Raw genomic sequence first — 19407 nt, 5'->3', positions numbered from 1 at the left:
CGGGTGATCGGTGAAATCCAGGCCTAGTTCATCCTACAAGGTTAAATCAAAAAACCACAATGCAAGTACAAGTTCAAGTCTGTAGGGTACTGTAGTCTTGTGCTTACCCCGGATTTGACCTCGCGTGGGGAGCCGACTCGGGATGTGGAGAGGCGCTCCCGACGGACATCCGAGGCCTGGAATCATGCTACTTACCTGCATCCCTGGGCCTTTGCACGCCTGCTGTCATGATATTAGACTAAACACATACCACTCGAGCCTTGAATCTGACCAGTGAAGCAAATTATAGACGAAAATTGCCATCATGGGTACGAACTGCCAGTCTAGCTATTCTATCTCCAGGCAACTAACAGTTAGGACAGGTTTGACACCAGTGCACTTTTTCTCTCATGGCTCAACCATGATGCTCGGCGAGAAGTCTGAGTCTGCCGATTACTGGAAACAGTGTGGAGATGAGGCATTGGCGAGAAACATCAAGGGCGTTGTTATCATGGTCAGTACTACCACCCTCGGCGTCTCTTATCCCCAATACCAACAAGACGCAATTCACAAAGACAGACCAAACTAATAATATCACAGGGAGCGCATTGGGACTGTCTCGGCGACAAAATCGAAGTCGCAACCAACCCCAATCCCGACAAAAGCCCTGTCGCATACGTCCACCCAGACAAATACATCAACTACAAACTCAACCCGGACCTTGCAACCGCCGAGCGATGCATCTCCGTGCTCGCCAAAGAGGGCTTCAACGTCTCCGCGAACCCAACATTTGACTGGATCCACGATGTATACCTCATTCTCATCCACATGTTCCCCGCCGGCTGCCCACCCACAACCATCGTCTCGATGAACGCCCGCTACGACCCCCACTACCACATGAAAGTCGGCTCGACGCTGCGCTCCCTCCGTCGCGAGAACTACCTGCTCATAGGCACCGGCGGCGCAGTGCACAACCTGTATCGAAACCGGTGGGCGCCCATGATGCGCTTCCGCGACAATTTCGCGATGGAGACGCCGCCGGAGGAGTGGGCGCTGGAGTTTCGTCAGGCCGTCGAAGATGTGATTTTGAAGACCTCTGGGCCGCAGCTGCGTAGGGCCATGACAAGGCTGATGAAGCATCCCCGTTTTCGAGATGCGCATGCCACGGATGATCATTTCATGGCGGCGATGTTTGTGGCGGGCGCGGTGGGCGATTTCGATGATGTGGGCACGAATGCGGTCATGCCGGCTGAGAGTTGGGAGTTGACGAATATGTGTAATTCGCAGTTCACGTTTGGGGGCTGGGATCGGAGGGTTATTGCTGCTTAGTTGGCTTGCTTGCTTGTATTAGGAGGGTAGGTGATCATCGTGACTAGATTGAGGCCAGGGACCAATCTGATAATATACGAAGTACTATAAAAGTGAATGCATGAGCTAGTTACTACATGTTAGATGAGCACGCAAGTCTTGAAGAGACTAGTAATTTATACAATGGGAGGCGTGAAAGCTATACTCGACAGCCTAGTCCTGGCTATCACTTCTAGTCCCTTGGCCATGACAAACAAACTTCAACCCAAGGGCACACTCATACCCCCTGTTTCCAGAAGACGAATCCAATCCCAGCTATGTTTGTCTCCTTGGTTGTATGCCGTCCAAGAGGTTTGAATAATTCTTCTGCATACTCGAATATTACCAAACCTGCGAGTTTGCTCAATGATATCTAGCTCTTCCTCGATTTGTTCCCTGTCTTCTTGCCGTGTACACGCAACTCCAATAATGAAGACTGGGAAGAGTGCAAAAGACTGCAATTCGGGTTCTTCGATAGATGATAGGCTCTCCAGGCCCCTACGGACCATCGTCTGCACCTTTTCATCATCTGAGGTATCGGGATGGAGCATGAAATACAGCCAGATAAAGCATGCCACAACATATAAATCGCACATGGTGCAGTAACCAGAGGATACTTCAGAGTCGGTTTCCAAAGGCTCCCACTTGCCGATATCTTGCCAGATGGACACGGCCTGGATGATCCCGCTGATGATAAGCTTGGATCCCCTCCAGTGTCTGATCGGAGTGCAGAAATGCGTGCGACGAAATTGATTATGCCGTTGTGTACTCCGAGCATCTGTGGTAGAGGCGAGGGATCATATTGTACTTGTTTGATAATAATCCTTCTTGGTCGAGGTGCTGTTACCCTTCCAATGGCGTCATGGTAAATGAAAAATTGTAGAAGAGGTTCGGCAATCGCCAGATCGTCATCAGACGAAACCTTTAGGATATCCTTGTCCTTGTCAAAAGTCTCGCCTCGGACCCCTGAGAGCCCTCGATCCTCTTTCAGTGCGTTTGAAATAATATCCCTTGCTTCGTCTAATCGCGTCTGCCATGCCCCGTTGCCTGTACTTTCCGATACTTCAAACAGGTAAAGTAAGAGGTAGCTCGTAAGTAAGGGTTGGTATTGTGTCTGATGTTGTGTTGTTCGACTACCGAGACTATGCAGTGTAGCAGCACGTGAGGATAATTCCCGCTCGGCCTCTTGTCGAAGTCTGTTCTTTTCAGCTACGAGGGTTCTATCCTCAGTAGCGTTGGACGCCAAGTGGTTGATCAGATGTGATGCTCCCAGACAAAGCACTGTCTTCAGAACTGTTGTATCCTCCGAGCACATAGAAACAATTTCTGACAAGATCGTTGGACCGTCATATTTGGGAGGAAGTGTCAAAGTGCGATACGTGACATTCACAAAGTGGTCGAAAAATCGTTTCTCTTGAGCAGACCGTATTCCCTTCATCGAGGAAGCCATGCCCTTCGTTTGTGTGTCTGACGAATCGTGGGAGGATCCAGCTTCGGTGCTTCCTACTGTGACGAAAATCTTGTTAGCTTTCTGGAGGGTCTATGGAGTTGAGGTTCATCGGAAATGGACTGACGGCTTTCCCTTCCAGGTGTAATACGCCTCATCGCACTGGCAAAGCATTCAATACATATTGAGTATTTGAAAAAGAAAGCGGCGGTGAAGAAAACAGAGAAGATTCTCTTTGGGAAGAAATCAAAAGTGCAAACCACCTTACAATAGGCATTATTCCTTATATAAGAAGTGACAAATCTTAAAAGCTGCACATTACCCGTTTAAGTAATGCTGTCTTTTCTGGCGGCAAACGCGTTTGGGTCGGTACAGAAAGATGATGGGATACAGAGGTCTAGTCGCTAGGCTAGCCAGAACATTCGACCCTATACATTGGGGCCATAATCCAAATTGACTCATGAATAAGCTTAGCCATGAAGTCTAGATGCTGGCTGCGAGATGAGATGTGGAGGCATGACATTATGATATACATAGATGGACTGATGGACTGATCGACTCTCTTTCCACTAGCCACTTTCGGGTTTTCAGTAGCCGCGCTTACCAAATATTTATGTGTAATTGGCTACTTGGTGGCCCATAAAATAAGTATACTAAGTACTAGTTAGTTGACTAGCTAGTTAGTGACGTTCCCTAGCTATCCAACGATTGTTATAGGTAGGATAGGTAGACTGAGGTATTAGCCAAAGTATAATTAAGCGAAATCTTCCGAGAAAAAGTACATGAGTCTTAGCTACAGGGGATATTACGTACCTATTGTATCTAACTTGTACGGCTTTATGGCATTCTATATAGGTTTGCATAGTATAATACTACGAATTCAGATGATAGAGCCTTATTTAAGCTAAAAATTCTCCTTCATAACTTCAAAACCGTAGATTACAGTTTTGTCTACTGTAGATATTTCATATAACTCGCGTCCTTTGAAGGTTACTGATTAGGGGAGAGGAAAGGGAAGGAAATGATGAGAATGAATATCCGTAGACTTTGACTTACCTTCAAACCAAAGCAAAATGAAAGTCCCAGGAAGAGTGAGTCATGTGGCATATATTACGGACTCGGAAAGATCCGGCGAAGAATGGAGGAACCTCTGGCATGTATATCATATCGGATCCAGTAGTGGCACGTCAACATAAAAGAGGGTTTCTCTATGCGCTAGTCAGATCTTGTTCCCTCATTCCTAGGGGAAGATCAATATGAACAACCAAATCAAAACTTGTTGTTTCAATCAATAATCTATGTTCAATACTATCTAGTTCTTACTACTATCTTTCTAGCTCAGCCGATCCCTCCCCCCTGCTCAACTACTTCCTACCATATCTTGCTAACCAGGGTCGTCATGGAGACTTCAGAATGGTAAGTTTGCGACATTTCATTTAGGTTGCGAAGCTAAATTTCTGTATAGTGAAGAGGACTTTTCGTACCAATGGACTTTAGTAATGGGGAATCTCAAAGCATCCTTTGATTGTGGTGACCGTGAGAAGACACAAAATGCTTTCGCTCATGCGGTCATGCTTCTTTATGACGTCTTTCCTAAGCACGACGAAATGGGCCATTTAATCTATGTGGGGCAATTTTGTGAAGAATACGAGCAACACGTACTGGAACTGCTAAACTGCTTCTTGAAGATGAACGATGTCAGACAGTTGGTGGTGCCGTGGCAGTTCTGCGATTTACTCAATCAATGCCAACGGTAAGTGCATATTGGACACCATTTTAATCCAGAATCCTTGAGACGGCCCTAACAGGTTTGCTTCCCTTTTTAGAAATCTCTATGAGACGAATAGATTGATCGATCTTGAGAATCTTTGCCAGCTCAACTTGTTTGTCATACAGGGTGTACATGACTACTTGGATAAGGTCGAGCTGAGGATTGCAGTCATGATGGATCAAGCTAGCGTGGCCGAGAGCCTTGGTAATGGGGAAAGGGCGATTGAAATCTTGGAGGAATTGTACGACTCCGCGCGTAGATACCGCCATCCCGACTATGAACTGCTCTGCCGCCTCTCGCATAACCTTGGATGTTGCCACAATACTGCCAACGATCACGAACGTGCCCTTGAATGGTTTCAACAATCCCAAGGCCTATGGCTAGACTTACCTGCATATATTATAAAAAACACCGGGAGATGTTTGATCTATCTCGATGACTTGGAGGGAGCCAGGAGAGATCTCGGCATAAGCATCGCTCAAATAGAAAGTAGAAAGCCCATGAACCGGGCGATGCTTGCTTAGTAAGACCAAACACGCTGTTTTTTTGTTCAAGGTGATTTGCCTAGAGACTGACATCATCATCCAGTGCCTATTTCGCGCTTGCGACCCTGGAACGACGTGAACAGAATTTCGAAATGGCTGAATTATATTTTATCACCGCCAAGCGATCCTGGTTGAGGGGTGGTCAGTTCCGTCCCCATCCCTTCAATGCCGGATGCATGTATAAAGCTGGCGCGTGTTGTCTCGACCAGGGGAAAGTCAAAGCTGCAATGTAAGTCTGGCCACAACCGACTCATCCTGGATCAATGAATCTCTTTCTGTTCCCAATGAATGAATCTAATATGTTGGGCTAGTAAACACCTCCGCGATTCAGTGGAAGTCACCACTTTCAGCAAAGACTACATGCCAATTGAGCATGCCCGTAGTCTGTTCAAGCTTTCGGAGGCATTATTGCAACATACCGACGTCGATGGCAATGTTCAAAACCCAAGTGAGGTAGAAAACCTGCAGAATGAAGCAAAAGCATATCTCAAAATGAGGATATCGGATGTGAGCACCTGGGATAGGGAAGAGACATACGACAACCTGATCCCAATACTCTGGAGATGATTAGATGATGGCTTCCGCGACCAATATTCCGACATGAAATATGGCTAACCAGAAGTTCGTTGATTGACCTTTCTGTTGACCTTTAGCCATTATCGCTTATGCAGATTATGAAATTTCTTTGTCCTATGACAACGTGGTATCAGTAAGATACCCATCCACCTTATAAATCGACTCTAGATTAGGATAGGATGAACGCATAGTGTTGAAATGGCAGATAGGTTGACGTTTGATGTTGCTCCTGCTCAATGGTGTATATCGTCGTCCAGGGAAACCCCGGTCCAGTCTTGGCGGCCTCAGGACACAGTGTAATGACACGTGACCACCAGGATAGTCCACGTAATCCATGCCAAGCCAAGGTCGTCATCGAGTCATCGACCGCCTTAGACAGGCACCCAGGCATCAACGTCTTGTGGAGGCATCTGCCGCCTGCTCCACACTTTCCCCGTCTTCCGTCCTTCACCCATCTGGACAAGACGAAACCATATACAAAATCCACAATGCCACGAGAAACGACGGAGAAGAATACACGGAATGAAGGTACAGGGAAGGAGAAACGGAAACCCGTTCGCCGCGACCCGGAGAGAAGACGCCAACAAAACATTCGTGCGCAACGTAAATACCGTGAGTACACTCAAGCCCATACATACTACATGAACGGGTAATTTGCGCGATCTGCGAAAATAGGGCTAAGAAACCGTTCGCCTCTAGGTGAGAAGCTCCGTGAACGAATGGAAACTCTCGAAACGCTCGCCACATCGCTGGCACAGAACCCTCCGACGAGCGATACAATCCAATCCGCACCGATCTCAGGTTATGATGGATCGGACTTATCGAATTCCTGCCTATTGACGGCCACTCCCAAAGACTGCCAGCTTGCCTTTCCCCAAACCGTCGATACAACATCAAACCACCTAGATATCTTGGACCCTGCGACAGCCCACCTGACAATCCCGGACAATGCCCTTTCATCACTGAACGTTTGGGATTCTACGATGTGGGATTATACACCACAGCTCTCTCCATCATCGCTTGCGACATCAGATCATTCGAAGCAAATACCCCCACCCGAGACTCTGGCTTCGTCACCCAGTGTGTGGACTCCTCCTCCGCATGTCGACCCGTCAGTTCTCGTTCACGATAAACAAAAGGCCGGTCTTGATCAATGGGGGACGACCACTATCGTCAAATGCAGTTGTGCTGGCCCGCATTTTCAGGTTCAATCGTACAGACCCATAATATACGGCCCTCCCGAGGTTAGGATACTCAGGATCGGGTCACTCGCGCCTGCACCAGATCTGCATGCCAATCATCTCCGCTTAGACACGATGTGTACCTTAGCTGCGATGGATACGCTTAGAATGCATGTTGGCCTTACAGAGGAGATGGTGTGTGCCGAAGAAAGTCCCTCGCCCTTCTACCGGTCGATGAAAGCGTCCACGGATAGCGCTGCCAAGGAGAACGTGATCACCACGGTACAGAAAATATTCAAAACGCTGAAGCCAGACTTGAGGCCAAGTAGTGAACAAATTACTGTTGAGCATCCTCCATATATCGATGTCCTTCCGTTCCGAACACTACGGAAGAATCTCATTCTCCATCAACAAGAGGTGAACGAAGATGAATTTCTCCACGATCTCCTCACCGGCTTAGTGTGTTGGGGAGGGGCAGGCCTCGGGAGAAAGGACCGAAATGCCTCCACCGGATATGCATCAACCGGTACTCCTTGGGACAACCGCAGCTGGGAAGCAAAAGTGTGGTTCCTCAAGAAATACTGGTCTCTCCTAGGGGGCGAAGATGGAGAGCTTGTACGGCAGAGTGAGTGGTGGCGCAGTATCAGAGACGAGGACCCGCTGGACATAGAGGTCATTGCATGAAAAGACTAATCACTTCTCGTCTACTGATTACATGCGGCTCTTAAATTTTCAGCAACTGTCACAACATCCTCAACGTGATTTTGTTCTCTCCAAACTTCAGTCCCTTCCTCATGATCGCCAACACCTCTCGCTTGACTTCATGGCTAAAGTTGCCATCAAGCCGTTTTTTCAAGAGGAACGCCGGCAACTGCATCATCTCCCCCGCCAGATCCGGATCTGATTCAGGGTTTCTGCTGAATAGCAACCCGATGACCGGCTATCCAAGGAAGCTCAGGTCCTGACTAGGATCATGACAATCACCACCATTGGGTCAACATACGTCCCGTACTTGAACATCACGATCAATCATACTATTGGACAGAGTCAATCGTCCCCAAATCTAAGGGCTAGAAACCGAGAATTGGCAACTATGTTTATGTGTTTTTGCTCAAGACAGATGAAAATATGAAGCCAAACAACTTGTACAGTACAGAGTATATCGGAGTGCGTTTTCTTTTACTATGGCTTCCATTTTCGACCTGCTCAAAAGGTACCTAACTAGATGGGTAAGGCCTCAGGCAGACTCACCAATAACAAGCAGATACCTCCTGGTTGTTCTCCACTATGTAAACTAGCCCGCTTGGTGCAATGGTAGCACACCTCACTATTCTTAACCGTATTGTTACGGAGATCCAGGTTCGAATCCTGGGGCGGGTCTTTCTATTTCCATCTTTTTTTTTTTTTTTTTTGCTCTATGTTTACCCATATCTCTTTCTCCTTCTCTCTCTCTCTCTCGCGCGCTCTCTCTCTTCTTTTTTGATGAAGGAGCACTTCTATTTTAGATGAAAAACCAGTTCTATTGATTTGACCTATTAAGCGTACCCATAAGCCATTCCGCGGTACTCGGCGATAAAGATGGAAATGAGTGGACATTGGTTATAACGAGTAGCAACCACAAATCTAACTAGGGTATAAAGCAGCATGCCGGATAAATCGCTCATTCAAAGCAGAACCCTAATCCAAACCGAAATATTATACAGTGAGCTTATGCAGCCCATCCTTTCAAAACTCCAACCTAGGATAACCTCTTACTATACAAGGAAAAGAATTCGTTCACGACGTAGTCACCAGGCTCTATACCTCGCATTAGCATCTGTCATATGGACAATAACCTCATATGAGATTATTAGGAAACAACTTACAAATTCCTTCACCATCCTAATCTCCCCAGGTCTTTCATCATCCGAAAAACTTACTCTTGACTCAGTCATCTCCTTCCCCTCCACCTGTGCCTGCTTCCCGCCCGTGATATTCGTATCCCGAGCATGTAACTCGTAGTCTAGGTTACGATAAACCTGGCGCTCCTGTAACGGCAAAGGAAGCGGCACATCAGCCCAACTAGACGGTCTTAGGGATTTTCGCTTCGAGCCTCCGCTGTGGTCATATCGCGATGTGTACCCGGAGTCGTTGGAGACGAAGATTTTGAAAGGTGGAAGACAGCAAACTATCATTGCTTCATTATCGTTGATTCATCAGTATTGGTGTTTGGTTGCCTAGCGACGGTAGGGGAGTCGAAGGACGTACATAGAGATGCTTCGGCGACACTCCAGATCGCGACGCCCGCGATGTCAGAGTACGCTTTGTCGTTGATTAGGACGGCGCGGGCGATGGCTGCCGCGATGATGATGAGACCGAGACCGAAGACGACTCCGAGGCCAAGTTTCTGGCGTCTAGTGATGCCTGTGTTCCAGATGATGCTGAGTCCGATTGCCATGACTTTCACCCCCCTCGCGTTAGTTTCACTTCTGTGTACGGGATAGATGCGCTTGGTGTCGGGGAATGTACTCATGACGTCGGTGATTATATCTACCGTTGTACTGAAGCAGATGGTGATGAACGCGCTGCGTTGATCGTTCGGTTTATTGCAATTCCCTGTGCTCATTATGAATTAGCCCAAGAACACGCAGTCTCCCACACAGCACACCTACCGAAATGAAAATAATCCTGCGGCGGATGACAACTCAACGCCAACAACATCCAGCACACCGTATAGGCGGCCATCGCGAACGTCCCAACCCCACAGCACGCCCAGCGATACCTCGGAATACCCTCCGTGAGCTTCCAGAACAGCGCCAGAAATGAGCCCTTAATGCTCCACAGCACCGACCAGAACAACCCGATGATTGCAAATTCGTACCGCACGTATTGGTTGCCATGGTATTCGATCTCCGGCCCGGTCGGCGTCAACGCCGTATAATAGAGATGCGGCGTCTGGATCGTCTGAAGGGCCGCGTTCGTGATCAGAAACGCCAGCGCAAGAAGCACGAAGTAGTCGTCCACTAGGAGCCGGTTCATGCGTCGCATTCGAATTAATATGCGAGTTCCCGCGAATAGGATACCCAGAGCGACGCCGACCCAGGTCACTGCGATGAGACCGCGGGCGGGGAGATCGTTGGCGACGCCCTGGGGAGAGTCGATGCTGCTCATAATGTGTACATGGGTCAAGTCGAACAGAGATCGACAGAGTGTCGTGGCATGACGAGGTTAGATATGGTGAGAAGACACGAAAAGAAAACAAGAGGGAGAGGGAGTCAGGCGCAGGACTTGATTTTACTGTGCTGACATGGCGGCATGGTCCATAGCGCATCCATCGGGTCCGAATGCTGCAGATGAGTGCTTCCAGAGGCCTTCGAACGCACATGGTGGATTACGATCCACGCGATCCAAGACCGCGCTATTCCTGCTGGGCGGGCGATGGGGCGTTTCACAATCATTGCCCCAACGGATGAAATGGGGGCGTACAGAGCCGGATTGGTTGGGTGGCATGATGGGCTGCATTAGATTGGACGCTAAAATCTGACAGCATTCTCAATTCCATGCTGTCTTTCTTGGATCCCCTTGATATTTGTTCTGAATGTTCTTTTTCGCCCCAGATGGACTTAGGGTTTGGGGGTCACGGGGTGAGGTAAGCGTACTTTGGCCTCAAGTCTCCTGAATAACTCCAGGGCTTGTATCCTCGATGGTATCTCCAGGATGCCCCGAAGATGTCAAACAGACACTCCATTGTCCCGTCAATGACTGGAAACAAGACGCTCACGAGGTAATTGGCCCAACCATGTGGGCCCCGGATCTCCCCCAGCAACTAGACCCCGACACTAGGCAGTGATATCGAAAGTCAACGGGAATGGTACCCTGCCAAGCGTTCTCACCACTCGCTAGGGAAGCCGCCCGACAAAGGATTTTGAAAACGACCTGGGGGAGTAGTAAGCCGACTGCAATTGCGCCCTGGCCAGCTGGTCTCCTTCTCAGTGCATAACGCTAATGCTGCATTCGCCCTTTCGCCCCTTCGGTTAACGATCCGGAAGCACCGGGGGAAGTCGCTTTTCGAGTTTCGACCCTTCCTTAGCAAGATGCCAAGGGAGACGATTGAAAACTCAATATACTATGCATTTAGCATCAGGTTGGTAATCAAACCTGCATGGCCTACAAGCAAAGCAATTACCAGCTAGGTCTTGCGCTCGAGAAACTCAATAAACACGTCTCATTCTCCTGAAACTGCATGTCTTCTAGCTGTCTCATGATTCCATTGACGGTGTATGCAAATGGCTGACCCAGCGCAATGATCAAGGTCCTCCACCTGCTCACCTTAATTGGGCTGAGTTTGGCGTCCTTCCCCGGATCCTGCAAATGCTTAAGCTAGTCCTGGCCCCTTTTACAGTTACTCCTTATCCACTAATTTAGGTCCCAAAAACCCCTGGAGACTCGTGCTGGCCATCCCTAAACACATGCAATGTCTTGAATGATTCGGTATCGGGCAAGCTGATACGTAATACTCCGCCAGCGATATCATGCTACCCCGGAGCTTAGTACAACGAGGAAGAATGCGCGTATGTCCAGGCGCAATGGTCCAATTCTACATTCCAGTCTCTCCAGCCGATCGGGTATGTTTATCCAACAGATGATCCGTGTCTTCCGGTTGAATTGAGCGCTGGGGAGAAGCCAGGGACTTGTACCTTTGGTCCGGCACCTGTGTATACGATCAATGCGACGGAAGTGGACGAGCTAGTAGAGGGGATGAAGTTTGCAAGGGAGAATAATATTCGCTTTGCGGTGAGGAACACGGGTCATGACCTCTTGGTGAAGTGAGTTGGTTCTCGTAAGTGCCCTTCTTTTGCGATATGCTCTGACTTGATATTATAGGTCGGAAGGCTACGGAGCACTGCAGGTGTGAATTAAATATCTCCGTAAAGGGATCAAAATCCACGATACATACACGCCATCCCAGACAACATGCAAGCAGGCGCAATAGAATGGGCGACGTATTTCTATAGCACACATTATAGCCCGCTTGCTATGCTCTCCGGGCTAACTTTCCTTTACTCCCGATTCATGGCTCCTGCTGGATCCTCTATTCTCGGTATATTATTTCCGAAGAACATATTACAAACTGATCAGGTCACGTCCTTCAACCAAGGTATCGCACTGTTCCTGCAATACGACGAAATATTCGGATCAGGAAGCGGATTGATATGGCTTGGCATGCGCTTTCAAGAACTACAGACTCTCGGAGAGCCTGTGAATTGGTGGAAGGTTCTGGGTGGGCTACTAGGAGTTGGGCTGGTGGGTGGTCCTGGGGCTGCATTCACCGTTGGTTGGGGGGTGAGAGAGGAGTTGATTGCTCAGATTGCTTAAGTCAATGAGCACAGAAGGGATAGAAAGAGAAATGTTCAGGTTTCAATAATTCCTCGATTCAAAAGTGGTGCTAAAGTGTAAGATAACTGGATAATCAATAAGAATATTCCTTCTTTGGCCTTTCTTCTCAAATTTCTTAGTTCTTGTCCACCAAGTCCACACACCGCGAGATCTCGACGGCATCCTAAGCACTACATTAGCAAGCCTGCTCAATAACTCGGGAATGCGGGAGTTAAGTACTCACCATATGCCCTGTTGGCTCCAACCCTTCCAACAGCATTGTCTGGTATACCAAAAGCGGATTCCCCAACGAGATATTCCCGTCGGACAAACATCCCACGAACGGCTCATACGCCTTCATCTTCGTCGCCGGATCTGCCCGCACATAATCCGAATACATCGGGTTTCCGGGCCTCTTCATATCATCCGCAATGACAATCGACCCAGGGGCCACGATACCCAGCTCCTCTGCCAACTTCAAATCGTTCAGATACGAGATCTTGGAATGGTCAAGGAACAACATGTCCCATTTCGCCGAGCCCGGGCCGGAGTTCGCAGCCTGGGCCGCTAGACGCTGCAAGGACGCCCGAGACGGCCCCTCCTGGATATCAACGACATCACTGAGTCCTGCAACCTCGACGAGGGCTCGCGAGACAATCGCAAACTTCGGATTCATTTCAAGACTGGTGTAACGGGGGTTTGGGACGCCCGTGTTGCGCATAGCGTTGCCGAACATGATGGCCGAGTAGCCGACGTAGCCGCCGATTTCGAGGATGGAGCTGGGCCGCTCGGTAGCGATGATGTCGGTGATGATGGTGCCCTTGTGAGGCCCCACGTTCATGAGGAAGTCTTTGGTGCGGGCGAACTCGTCAATGGCGGCGAGGACGGCCTCGGGGGAGTTGCGGATCGCGGAGAGTTGGGGGTGCGAGGTTATGAACTGGAGGAGTTGGTCTTCGCGGCCGTCGTTGCACTGGATTTCACTGTGTTAGTGGACTATATTATTGAGGGTCTGTGAGCTTCTTACGAAGACATTTTCCTCGGGCTTGTAGAAGCCTTGCGAGGTTGGTGTGCTTGTCGCTACGGTGGCCATTGTGATCGAGGGTCTGGTGGAAGGATGTTGAGTAAACAAATATAGTCAATTATCAAGAGGTAAATGCTAGTCTCTGAAGCAAAGGGGATACAGATGATTAAATTCGCCTCCTTAATAAATAATCAACAACAATTACCTTTGCGGTGGGGAGTCAAGCATAGAAACACTTCCGCATCCGGAAGCCGAGAGCATCAACTTAGGGCTCCCGATGTAACGCAGTTCCATTCCATCAACGACTAGAATTCCCCAACATATTTCACTCACGACCAGTGCGTCTCAATGATCCTTAGAATGCGGAAATATGGCAGTCTCCACTGATTTACACCATGAAAACGTCAACTCTACCGGCGGCCGAGCCGGCTGGTCGTGGAACTTTTATCCGCGAAGCTAACACGTCAGTACTAATATGTACTTTATTGCATTCTGGTTACTTCTGATAGAATGTGCCTACAAATTTAATTCAATCCAACACTCTATTCATCATCACACCATGGGTGATACCGTCCAAACCGACGTCCTGATCGTCGGTGCCGGTCCGGCTGGGTATGTTGCTCTATATATCCCATTTCTTCTTTGCCGCAAAATCTATGACGCCATGGACTAACCGTCGACAAAAGACTGATGGCCGCGGCCTGGATGGCCCAGATGGGAGTGAATACAATAATCGTTGACCAAAAATCGCATCAAACGCGATGCGGTCGCGCGGATGGACTAGAAAGTCGAACGCTGGAGATCTTGGACAGTTTTGGTTTGGCCGATAAAGTGTGGGCACAGGCAAACCACACCGTGGAAATTGCCTTATGGGTGAGTACGACCGCTAGGATTGTCTCCATGCATCTACTAATCCGATCTCTGTGATATTCAGGGCGGCACAATCGACGGCAAGCTGCAAAGGCAGAGCGTCACAGCGAACTCCAAGCCTGGATGGTCTCGATTCCACGAATCAACGCTTAGCCAAGGCCAAATAGAGGAATACCTCATGGAATATGTGCGAGCTCGAAAACATATTGAAGTGAAGCGGGAAACAACCCCGACTTCGTTCGAGTGCAATTATGATTTGATCGACGACCACGATGCTTTTCCCATCCGCGTCAATCTGGAGAACGTACCATCCGATCCAAAGCCTCGGTCTAATGGAGTGCGTACACCAAATAGCGAGGCCAGCGAGCCTCTTTCCGACGACTCTGGATACGCAGGCATGGGGACGATGGTTGAAGCCAAGTATATCCTGGGCTGTGATGGAGCCCATAGCTGGCTCAGGAAGCAGCTCGGACTGAGGCTTGAAGGCGAAACATACGGAGACTCTTGGGGTGTACTCGATATTATTCCCCTGACGGACTTTCGTAAGTCAAGCTGGATGATACGAGTTCATGGGTGGCGCTGACATGGCCCATCTAGCCGATATCCGAAAACGATTCATCATAAAATCGAAGCACGGAACGCTAATGATGATTCCACGAGAGAGAAAACTTGTACGCGTCTACGTCGAGCTTCCACCCAAATCTGCCGAACGGTATCGAGCAGAATCCAACCCCGATATTCTCATGGAGCGGGTCGCAACTATCATGAAGCCCTATAGCATGAGCACAAGTAATATCGACTGGTCCACGATATATACTGTCAGTCTACCCCCATCTTTTGTCCTATCCATTAGCACAGGAGCACTAGATCTAACATCATCCAGGTCGGTCAACGCCTCTGCCGGAAAATCGGTCTCCACAACCGCATATTCCTTGCCGGAGACGCGATCCATACGCATTCCCCAAAGGCAGGGCAAGGAATGAACGTCAGCATGCAAGATACGTTCAATCTTGGCTGGAAACTAGCGTCTGTCATCAAGGGGGTGCTGCATCCACGCGTCCTTGAGACATACCAACTAGAACGGCTTCCTGTCGCCGAACGACTCATCGCATTGGACCAGAGAATCTGCCGAGGAATGTGCAGCCAGAGGAATGTCGATCCAGAGACGCAGCACGGCCAGTTCGACGAGGACCACAAACGAGCGCTTGAGGAGGAGAACTCTTCCATGTCAGGCTTAGCTGTGACCTATCTGCCTAACTCTCTGGTCACATCTACTGTCTCGGATAACCTCCTGCCCAAAGACGTGGCGTCCTGTACCAGCAGACCCTCCGTGGCCATGAATCTCCGAGTCGGCGCGCGCATTCCCAGCGTGCTGATCCTTAACCAAAGCGACTCGCAAGCATGCCATTTACAGCAGATTCTTCCCAGCACGGGACAATGGAATCTAATTGTTTTCGGAGGTGACATTGCAAGCGCGGACCAGAAGCATCGGGTCGAAGAGCTCGCAGCGGCCCTCGATGAACCTGACTCCACATATCAGAAGCTGAATGATCCGGCCTGCGTGGCGAAACGAGGGTTTCCGACCATAGGAGTCTCTCTCATTCACTGTGCCAATAGGCTCAGCATCGAGTTAAACGATCTACCGGAGATCTTCCGTCCATGGACAAAAGATGGTGTGGACTATGGTAGGGTATGGGCGGACGGCGAAGCCTACCACCATGCTGGCGGAGGAAAGCTGTTTTCATCTTTCGGGATCGGGTCAACAGGGTGTATGGCATTATTGAGACCCGATCAGCACCTGGGATTTCTCTCGGATATAGATGATGTGAAGGGGTTAGAAAAGTTTTTGCAGTCGGTTATGCTAGGGGCGAGGCAGGGACCTAATGCGACTTCATAACACAAGTAGAATAATAGTAATAAATAAATGCTATATGGGCGACCCAATTTCTCTCAAATTTGCAGCATCAAGTAGATTACCATTAGAATACTAATTCTCTATTCGCATATAACTTAATTTGGTAAACCAAAAATCCTGATCCGCTGAAGATACTCTTTCAAATGATCAGCATCCCTGGCCCCTATAGTAATCGCAGCATGACTCTTTAATCCCGACTCGTCATGGACCCAGCCACTGACAATCAAACTGCCTTCTCGAATCTCTTCCGCAAAAGCTCCTTCAAACGAGTCCCGAGAACAACAGAAATCCCCAGTAGTCATAGCAGCGTCGAACAACCCCCGACTGGTAAAATGGCCCGTAAGAGGCCCTAAATGAAAAGTACCAGTAACCCGAACATTGAGATCAATGATCGTCTGCTCTCCAGTAGCTTGATTCGTGACAATATCGATCCCAGCAGGGCCGTGATACCCCTTGCGATGTAAAAACGCAGCAACCTTCTCCGTGATCTTTGAAAACGTCTTTTTATATACTGCTTGCTGTCGATAGGAGATCGATCCGCCGATCCAGTGCGAGTGTTCGTCGAATAATTGCTCGCAACAAGAAATATATATAAGTTTTCCAGTCTTCGTGACGAAGAAAGACAACGCCACCACGGGTCCGTCGATGAAATCTTGCAAGACAATTGAACAGGGATAGAGGTTTTGGTTGGTTTGGTTGAGCTGCTGTAGCATGATTCCTAACTGCCTTGTGAGAATGGCCTTCACATGCGCTCGATCGGTTTCCGAAGTTATTGCGAAGGTACCCATTCCTGAAATCGACTGGGGTAGTTTGACCATGAACGGGACTTTATTCTGTGCAATTGAATCGGTCATCCGAGTAATCTCTTTGGCAAGAGCGCCGGGATCCTTATAGTCCACAAGCAAGGTGTCAATCACCTGGGACGGCGGTGTTGGTAAGCCGGATACAGCCAGACCGCGCTTTGACAAGACCTCATAGTGCGTCTCCGGACAGGTAAGGTGAGGTAAATGTGATAGACAATCCGTGGGCAGAAGAACCGCAATCTTCTCGTCCAAGCCCAACTCGATGCTGTCCGGACTTTTCGCAAAACTTACGGATGGTCGTTGGTCGGTCCGTAACTGGGCGAACGTTCGGTAGATGTCAAGAAGATGGGAGGGCATGGGATCGACTTCTGCAGAGCGCTTGATATCTTCGCTGCCAGGTTGTTGCCCCTGTGAAATAAAGTTCAGGATAACAAGAGGCATCTTGCCCGCCGAAAATCCGTATCGTTGCGGCACCATATTGGCTGCCATCGCTAGGCATGACGTCGCGCCCTCATCCCCATCTTCTACTCTGTACCCATAGGCAAACTTTGCTTGTGTACCTTCATTATTGTGTCCGAACTGAAGAGGGTAATATATTAAGACTGTGTTGGGGTCATCGTTGGAGTCAGAGGTGTAAAGATCGTGGAGAGTATAATCGAGAGTGATCGAAGATGGGGAATTCATTTCTTGACCAAGATAGCCTTGTGTAAAAGATGTTGTGCAATGAAGGTGCCCCAGAAAATAATCAAAACACTGGAATTAACTCTTCTAGAAACCCTCATACCTGGACGTTTTCAATTTCCGTTTTCGGCGGTCTTGACGCGATCATTCTGGGAGGACGGTTCCGCTGTTTCCGACGGTTCAAAGTAGTTCATATCTGAGACATCTGACGGATTCGTTGAATGGATTCAGAAATTTCAATAATTTCATTATTACCTGAATCGAATGTAGTTCAGACATCGAACCGGACTCGAACAGCTAAGCTAAAATGGCCATATTTTGAAGGTTCGAATTTGCAAAAAAAACTTGATTAGATTAAAAACATTTCCAATCCATCTACTACACCCCCAAACCGAGTGCCTCTCTACGAGAGATTGAGTTCGGGTCATAGAATGGCCTCTCCCCAAGCGAGACGACCCGGTTTCCAACTCGAGCACCGTTGTAGTCACTATCACATTGTTAGAAGGATATCTGTCAAAGCTGTTCGTTCTGTTCTCCACTTACTATGTTGCAGTATGGAACACCGAGCGGCTGTTATACGTTAGATATTCTCTCCTCCCATGTTTTTGATACAGGTGAGGAATGGGGTTGGTACGTACTTGTCCCATATGGCGATATCATTCGCGCTCCAGCGGAATCGCACCTGGAGATCATGGTTCTCGGAAATCAATTTCAAAACTAAATCATAAAACAATAGTTAGTCGAGCTTCATTTGAATAAGCTCTATACGGAGAACCGACAGTATGATTTCAACATCTCGCTTTCATATTCTGTTACGTCGTCAATCCAGCCCGCACGGATCTGGAATCCGGCAGCGAAAAGACTCTTCCACCTGCAGAGTATTAACATAAACTTATTGCATCCTGTCATGGCACAATAAAGGAAAAGATGTAGGTCTTCTTACCCAGTAACCGGGTTGGTTCGCACAACAGGGCTTTAGTAATTCTTGTTAGTGAAACATTCGGGGAAAGTATTGAAAAGCGGATATACTGACTGGGAAACTTTGAATTCAACACCACTATTCTCCGGGTTGCCACGATTCTCCGTGATAAGCTCCATGTTCTGATCTCTGACTGCATCATTGAATGCAGGCTGATAGTGAGTGGCTGTCAAGCCTTCGGCGAATTTCTTCCAGGCCGGCGAAAGTCGGTCGTAGGCCTCATATCCAGACGCCCAGAGTGTGTCTCCTCCTGCATCCTCGGGCGGTGTGACAATTTTCAAGATGGCGTAGTCAGATGGAACCGGCTCGAAGGTGATACTGGAATGACAGTCAGCTTAGGCAAGATCGAAATAGATATTGGAGCAACGATGAACTTACTCAGAGTGCCATCCCTCACTGGCTAATCTCTTCGTGGTGGGACCACAGCGACCCTTGTACATCTTCTTATTCTGCTCGGATGACATGATGGTCACTTCATCATCTGTTTTACCATTCTTATCCACCGCCAGGCCCCGTTTGCCGTTTGAAAGAGGGTGCTTGTGAAGATAAGATGCTTCGGGTCTACCCGTCAGTTGTCCGATCTTGATAGCCAGCGTCTTTTGGTCCACGATGTTCAGATCCTGATTGCGCAAGAACACTACTCCGCGCTGGGAAACTACTTCAATGTCAATGGCTTTTTTCTTTCTTCTTGTCCATGGAAATACTGACCCGTAACACCCAGGTCACTGATCTTAGCATCGTCGTGCAAGATCTCGCTCAGCTGCAGCCCCGAGGAGAACTCCCGGCCAATGGCGGAAGTCAAATCAAACGACTCGTATTCATCAAGACTCCCGGAGTACTTCAGAGGTCCTGGAAGTCTGCTTGCAGAAATGGATTTGCTAGAAATTCCGCCATTCTGCGGGATGAGGTAGGCATCGGCAGAAGGGGGCGCCATTGT

The 19407-nt window shown here is 48.7% G+C and overlaps 9 protein-coding genes across 9 annotated transcripts; 4 read left to right on the top strand and 5 right to left on the bottom strand.

Annotated features, from left to right (window-relative positions):
* Nucleotides 1-304: 304 nt before the first annotated feature.
* Nucleotides 305-1308, top strand: KD926_000944 (DODA-type extradiol aromatic ring-opening family dioxygenase; the record flags this gene model as incomplete). The annotated part of the gene is made up of 3 exons (XM_053096488.1): nt 305-308; nt 363-493; nt 580-1308. 3 exons carry the CDS (start codon nt 305-307, stop codon nt 1306-1308), a joined length of 864 nt encoding a protein of 287 aa, XP_052959324.1.
* Nucleotides 1309-1547: 239 nt separating this feature from the next.
* KD926_000943 (uncharacterized protein) lies at nt 1548-2776 on the bottom strand (the record flags this gene model as incomplete). The annotated part of the gene is made up of 2 exons (XM_053096487.1): nt 1548-2024; nt 2174-2776. 2 exons carry the CDS (start codon nt 2774-2776, stop codon nt 1548-1550), a joined length of 1080 nt encoding a protein of 359 aa, XP_052959323.1.
* Nucleotides 2777-4172: 1396 nt separating this feature from the next.
* Nucleotides 4173-7530, top strand: KD926_000942 (uncharacterized protein; the record flags this gene model as incomplete). The annotated part of the gene is made up of 7 exons (XM_053096486.1): nt 4173-4189; nt 4239-4526; nt 4600-5067; nt 5133-5318; nt 5401-5596; nt 5983-6277; nt 6365-7530. 7 exons carry the CDS (start codon nt 4173-4175, stop codon nt 7528-7530), a joined length of 2616 nt encoding a protein of 871 aa, XP_052959322.1.
* Nucleotides 7531-8622: 1092 nt separating this feature from the next.
* KD926_000941 (uncharacterized protein) lies at nt 8623-9996 on the bottom strand (the record flags this gene model as incomplete). Its single annotated transcript, XM_053096484.1, has 4 exons — nt 8623-8643; nt 8712-9022; nt 9094-9441; nt 9498-9996. 4 exons carry the CDS (start codon nt 9994-9996, stop codon nt 8623-8625), a joined length of 1179 nt encoding a protein of 392 aa, XP_052959321.1.
* A 1200-nt stretch (nt 9997-11196) lies between these two features.
* Nucleotides 11197-12201, top strand: KD926_000940 (isoamyl alcohol oxidase; the record flags this gene model as incomplete). Its single annotated transcript, XM_053096483.1, has 4 exons — nt 11197-11226; nt 11377-11651; nt 11710-11734; nt 11965-12201. 4 exons carry the CDS (start codon nt 11197-11199, stop codon nt 12199-12201), a joined length of 567 nt encoding a protein of 188 aa, XP_052959320.1.
* Nucleotides 12202-12337: 136 nt separating this feature from the next.
* On the bottom strand, nt 12338-13291 carry KD926_000939 (O-methyltransferase; the record flags this gene model as incomplete). Its single annotated transcript, XM_053096482.1, has 3 exons — nt 12338-12385; nt 12446-13171; nt 13226-13291. 3 exons carry the CDS (start codon nt 13289-13291, stop codon nt 12338-12340), a joined length of 840 nt encoding a protein of 279 aa, XP_052959319.1.
* Nucleotides 13292-13781: 490 nt separating this feature from the next.
* Nucleotides 13782-15989, top strand: KD926_000938 (putative FAD monooxygenase; the record flags this gene model as incomplete). Its single annotated transcript, XM_053096481.1, has 5 exons — nt 13782-13834; nt 13909-14095; nt 14157-14634; nt 14690-14910; nt 14976-15989. 5 exons carry the CDS (start codon nt 13782-13784, stop codon nt 15987-15989), a joined length of 1953 nt encoding a protein of 650 aa, XP_052959318.1.
* Nucleotides 15990-16102: 113 nt separating this feature from the next.
* Nucleotides 16103-17494, bottom strand: KD926_000937 (putative solid-state culture specific protein; the record flags this gene model as incomplete). Its single annotated transcript, XM_053096480.1, has 1 exon — nt 16103-17494. The coding sequence occupies one exon, from the start codon at nt 17492-17494 to the stop codon at nt 16103-16105; it is 1392 nt and encodes a 463-aa protein (XP_052959317.1).
* Nucleotides 17495-17869: 375 nt separating this feature from the next.
* Nucleotides 17870-19404, bottom strand: KD926_000936 (TauD/TfdA dioxygenase family protein; the record flags this gene model as incomplete). The annotated part of the gene is made up of 8 exons (XM_053096479.1): nt 17870-17978; nt 18035-18061; nt 18130-18208; nt 18271-18362; nt 18435-18464; nt 18525-18788; nt 18849-19125; nt 19179-19404. The coding sequence occupies 8 exons, from the start codon at nt 19402-19404 to the stop codon at nt 17870-17872; spliced, it is 1104 nt and encodes a 367-aa protein (XP_052959316.1).
* Between the last annotated feature and the right edge of the window lie 3 nt (nt 19405-19407).

The sequence above is a fragment of the Aspergillus affinis genome (genome assembly GCF_023601865.1).
Source record: "Aspergillus affinis strain CMG 70 chromosome Unknown NODE_11_length_483380_cov_85_280398, whole genome shotgun sequence".
NCBI lineage: Eukaryota > Fungi > Ascomycota > Eurotiomycetes > Eurotiales > Aspergillaceae > Aspergillus > Aspergillus affinis.
Note: the sequence above shows the minus strand (reverse complement) of the source record. Positions and strands in the feature narration are given on the sequence as shown.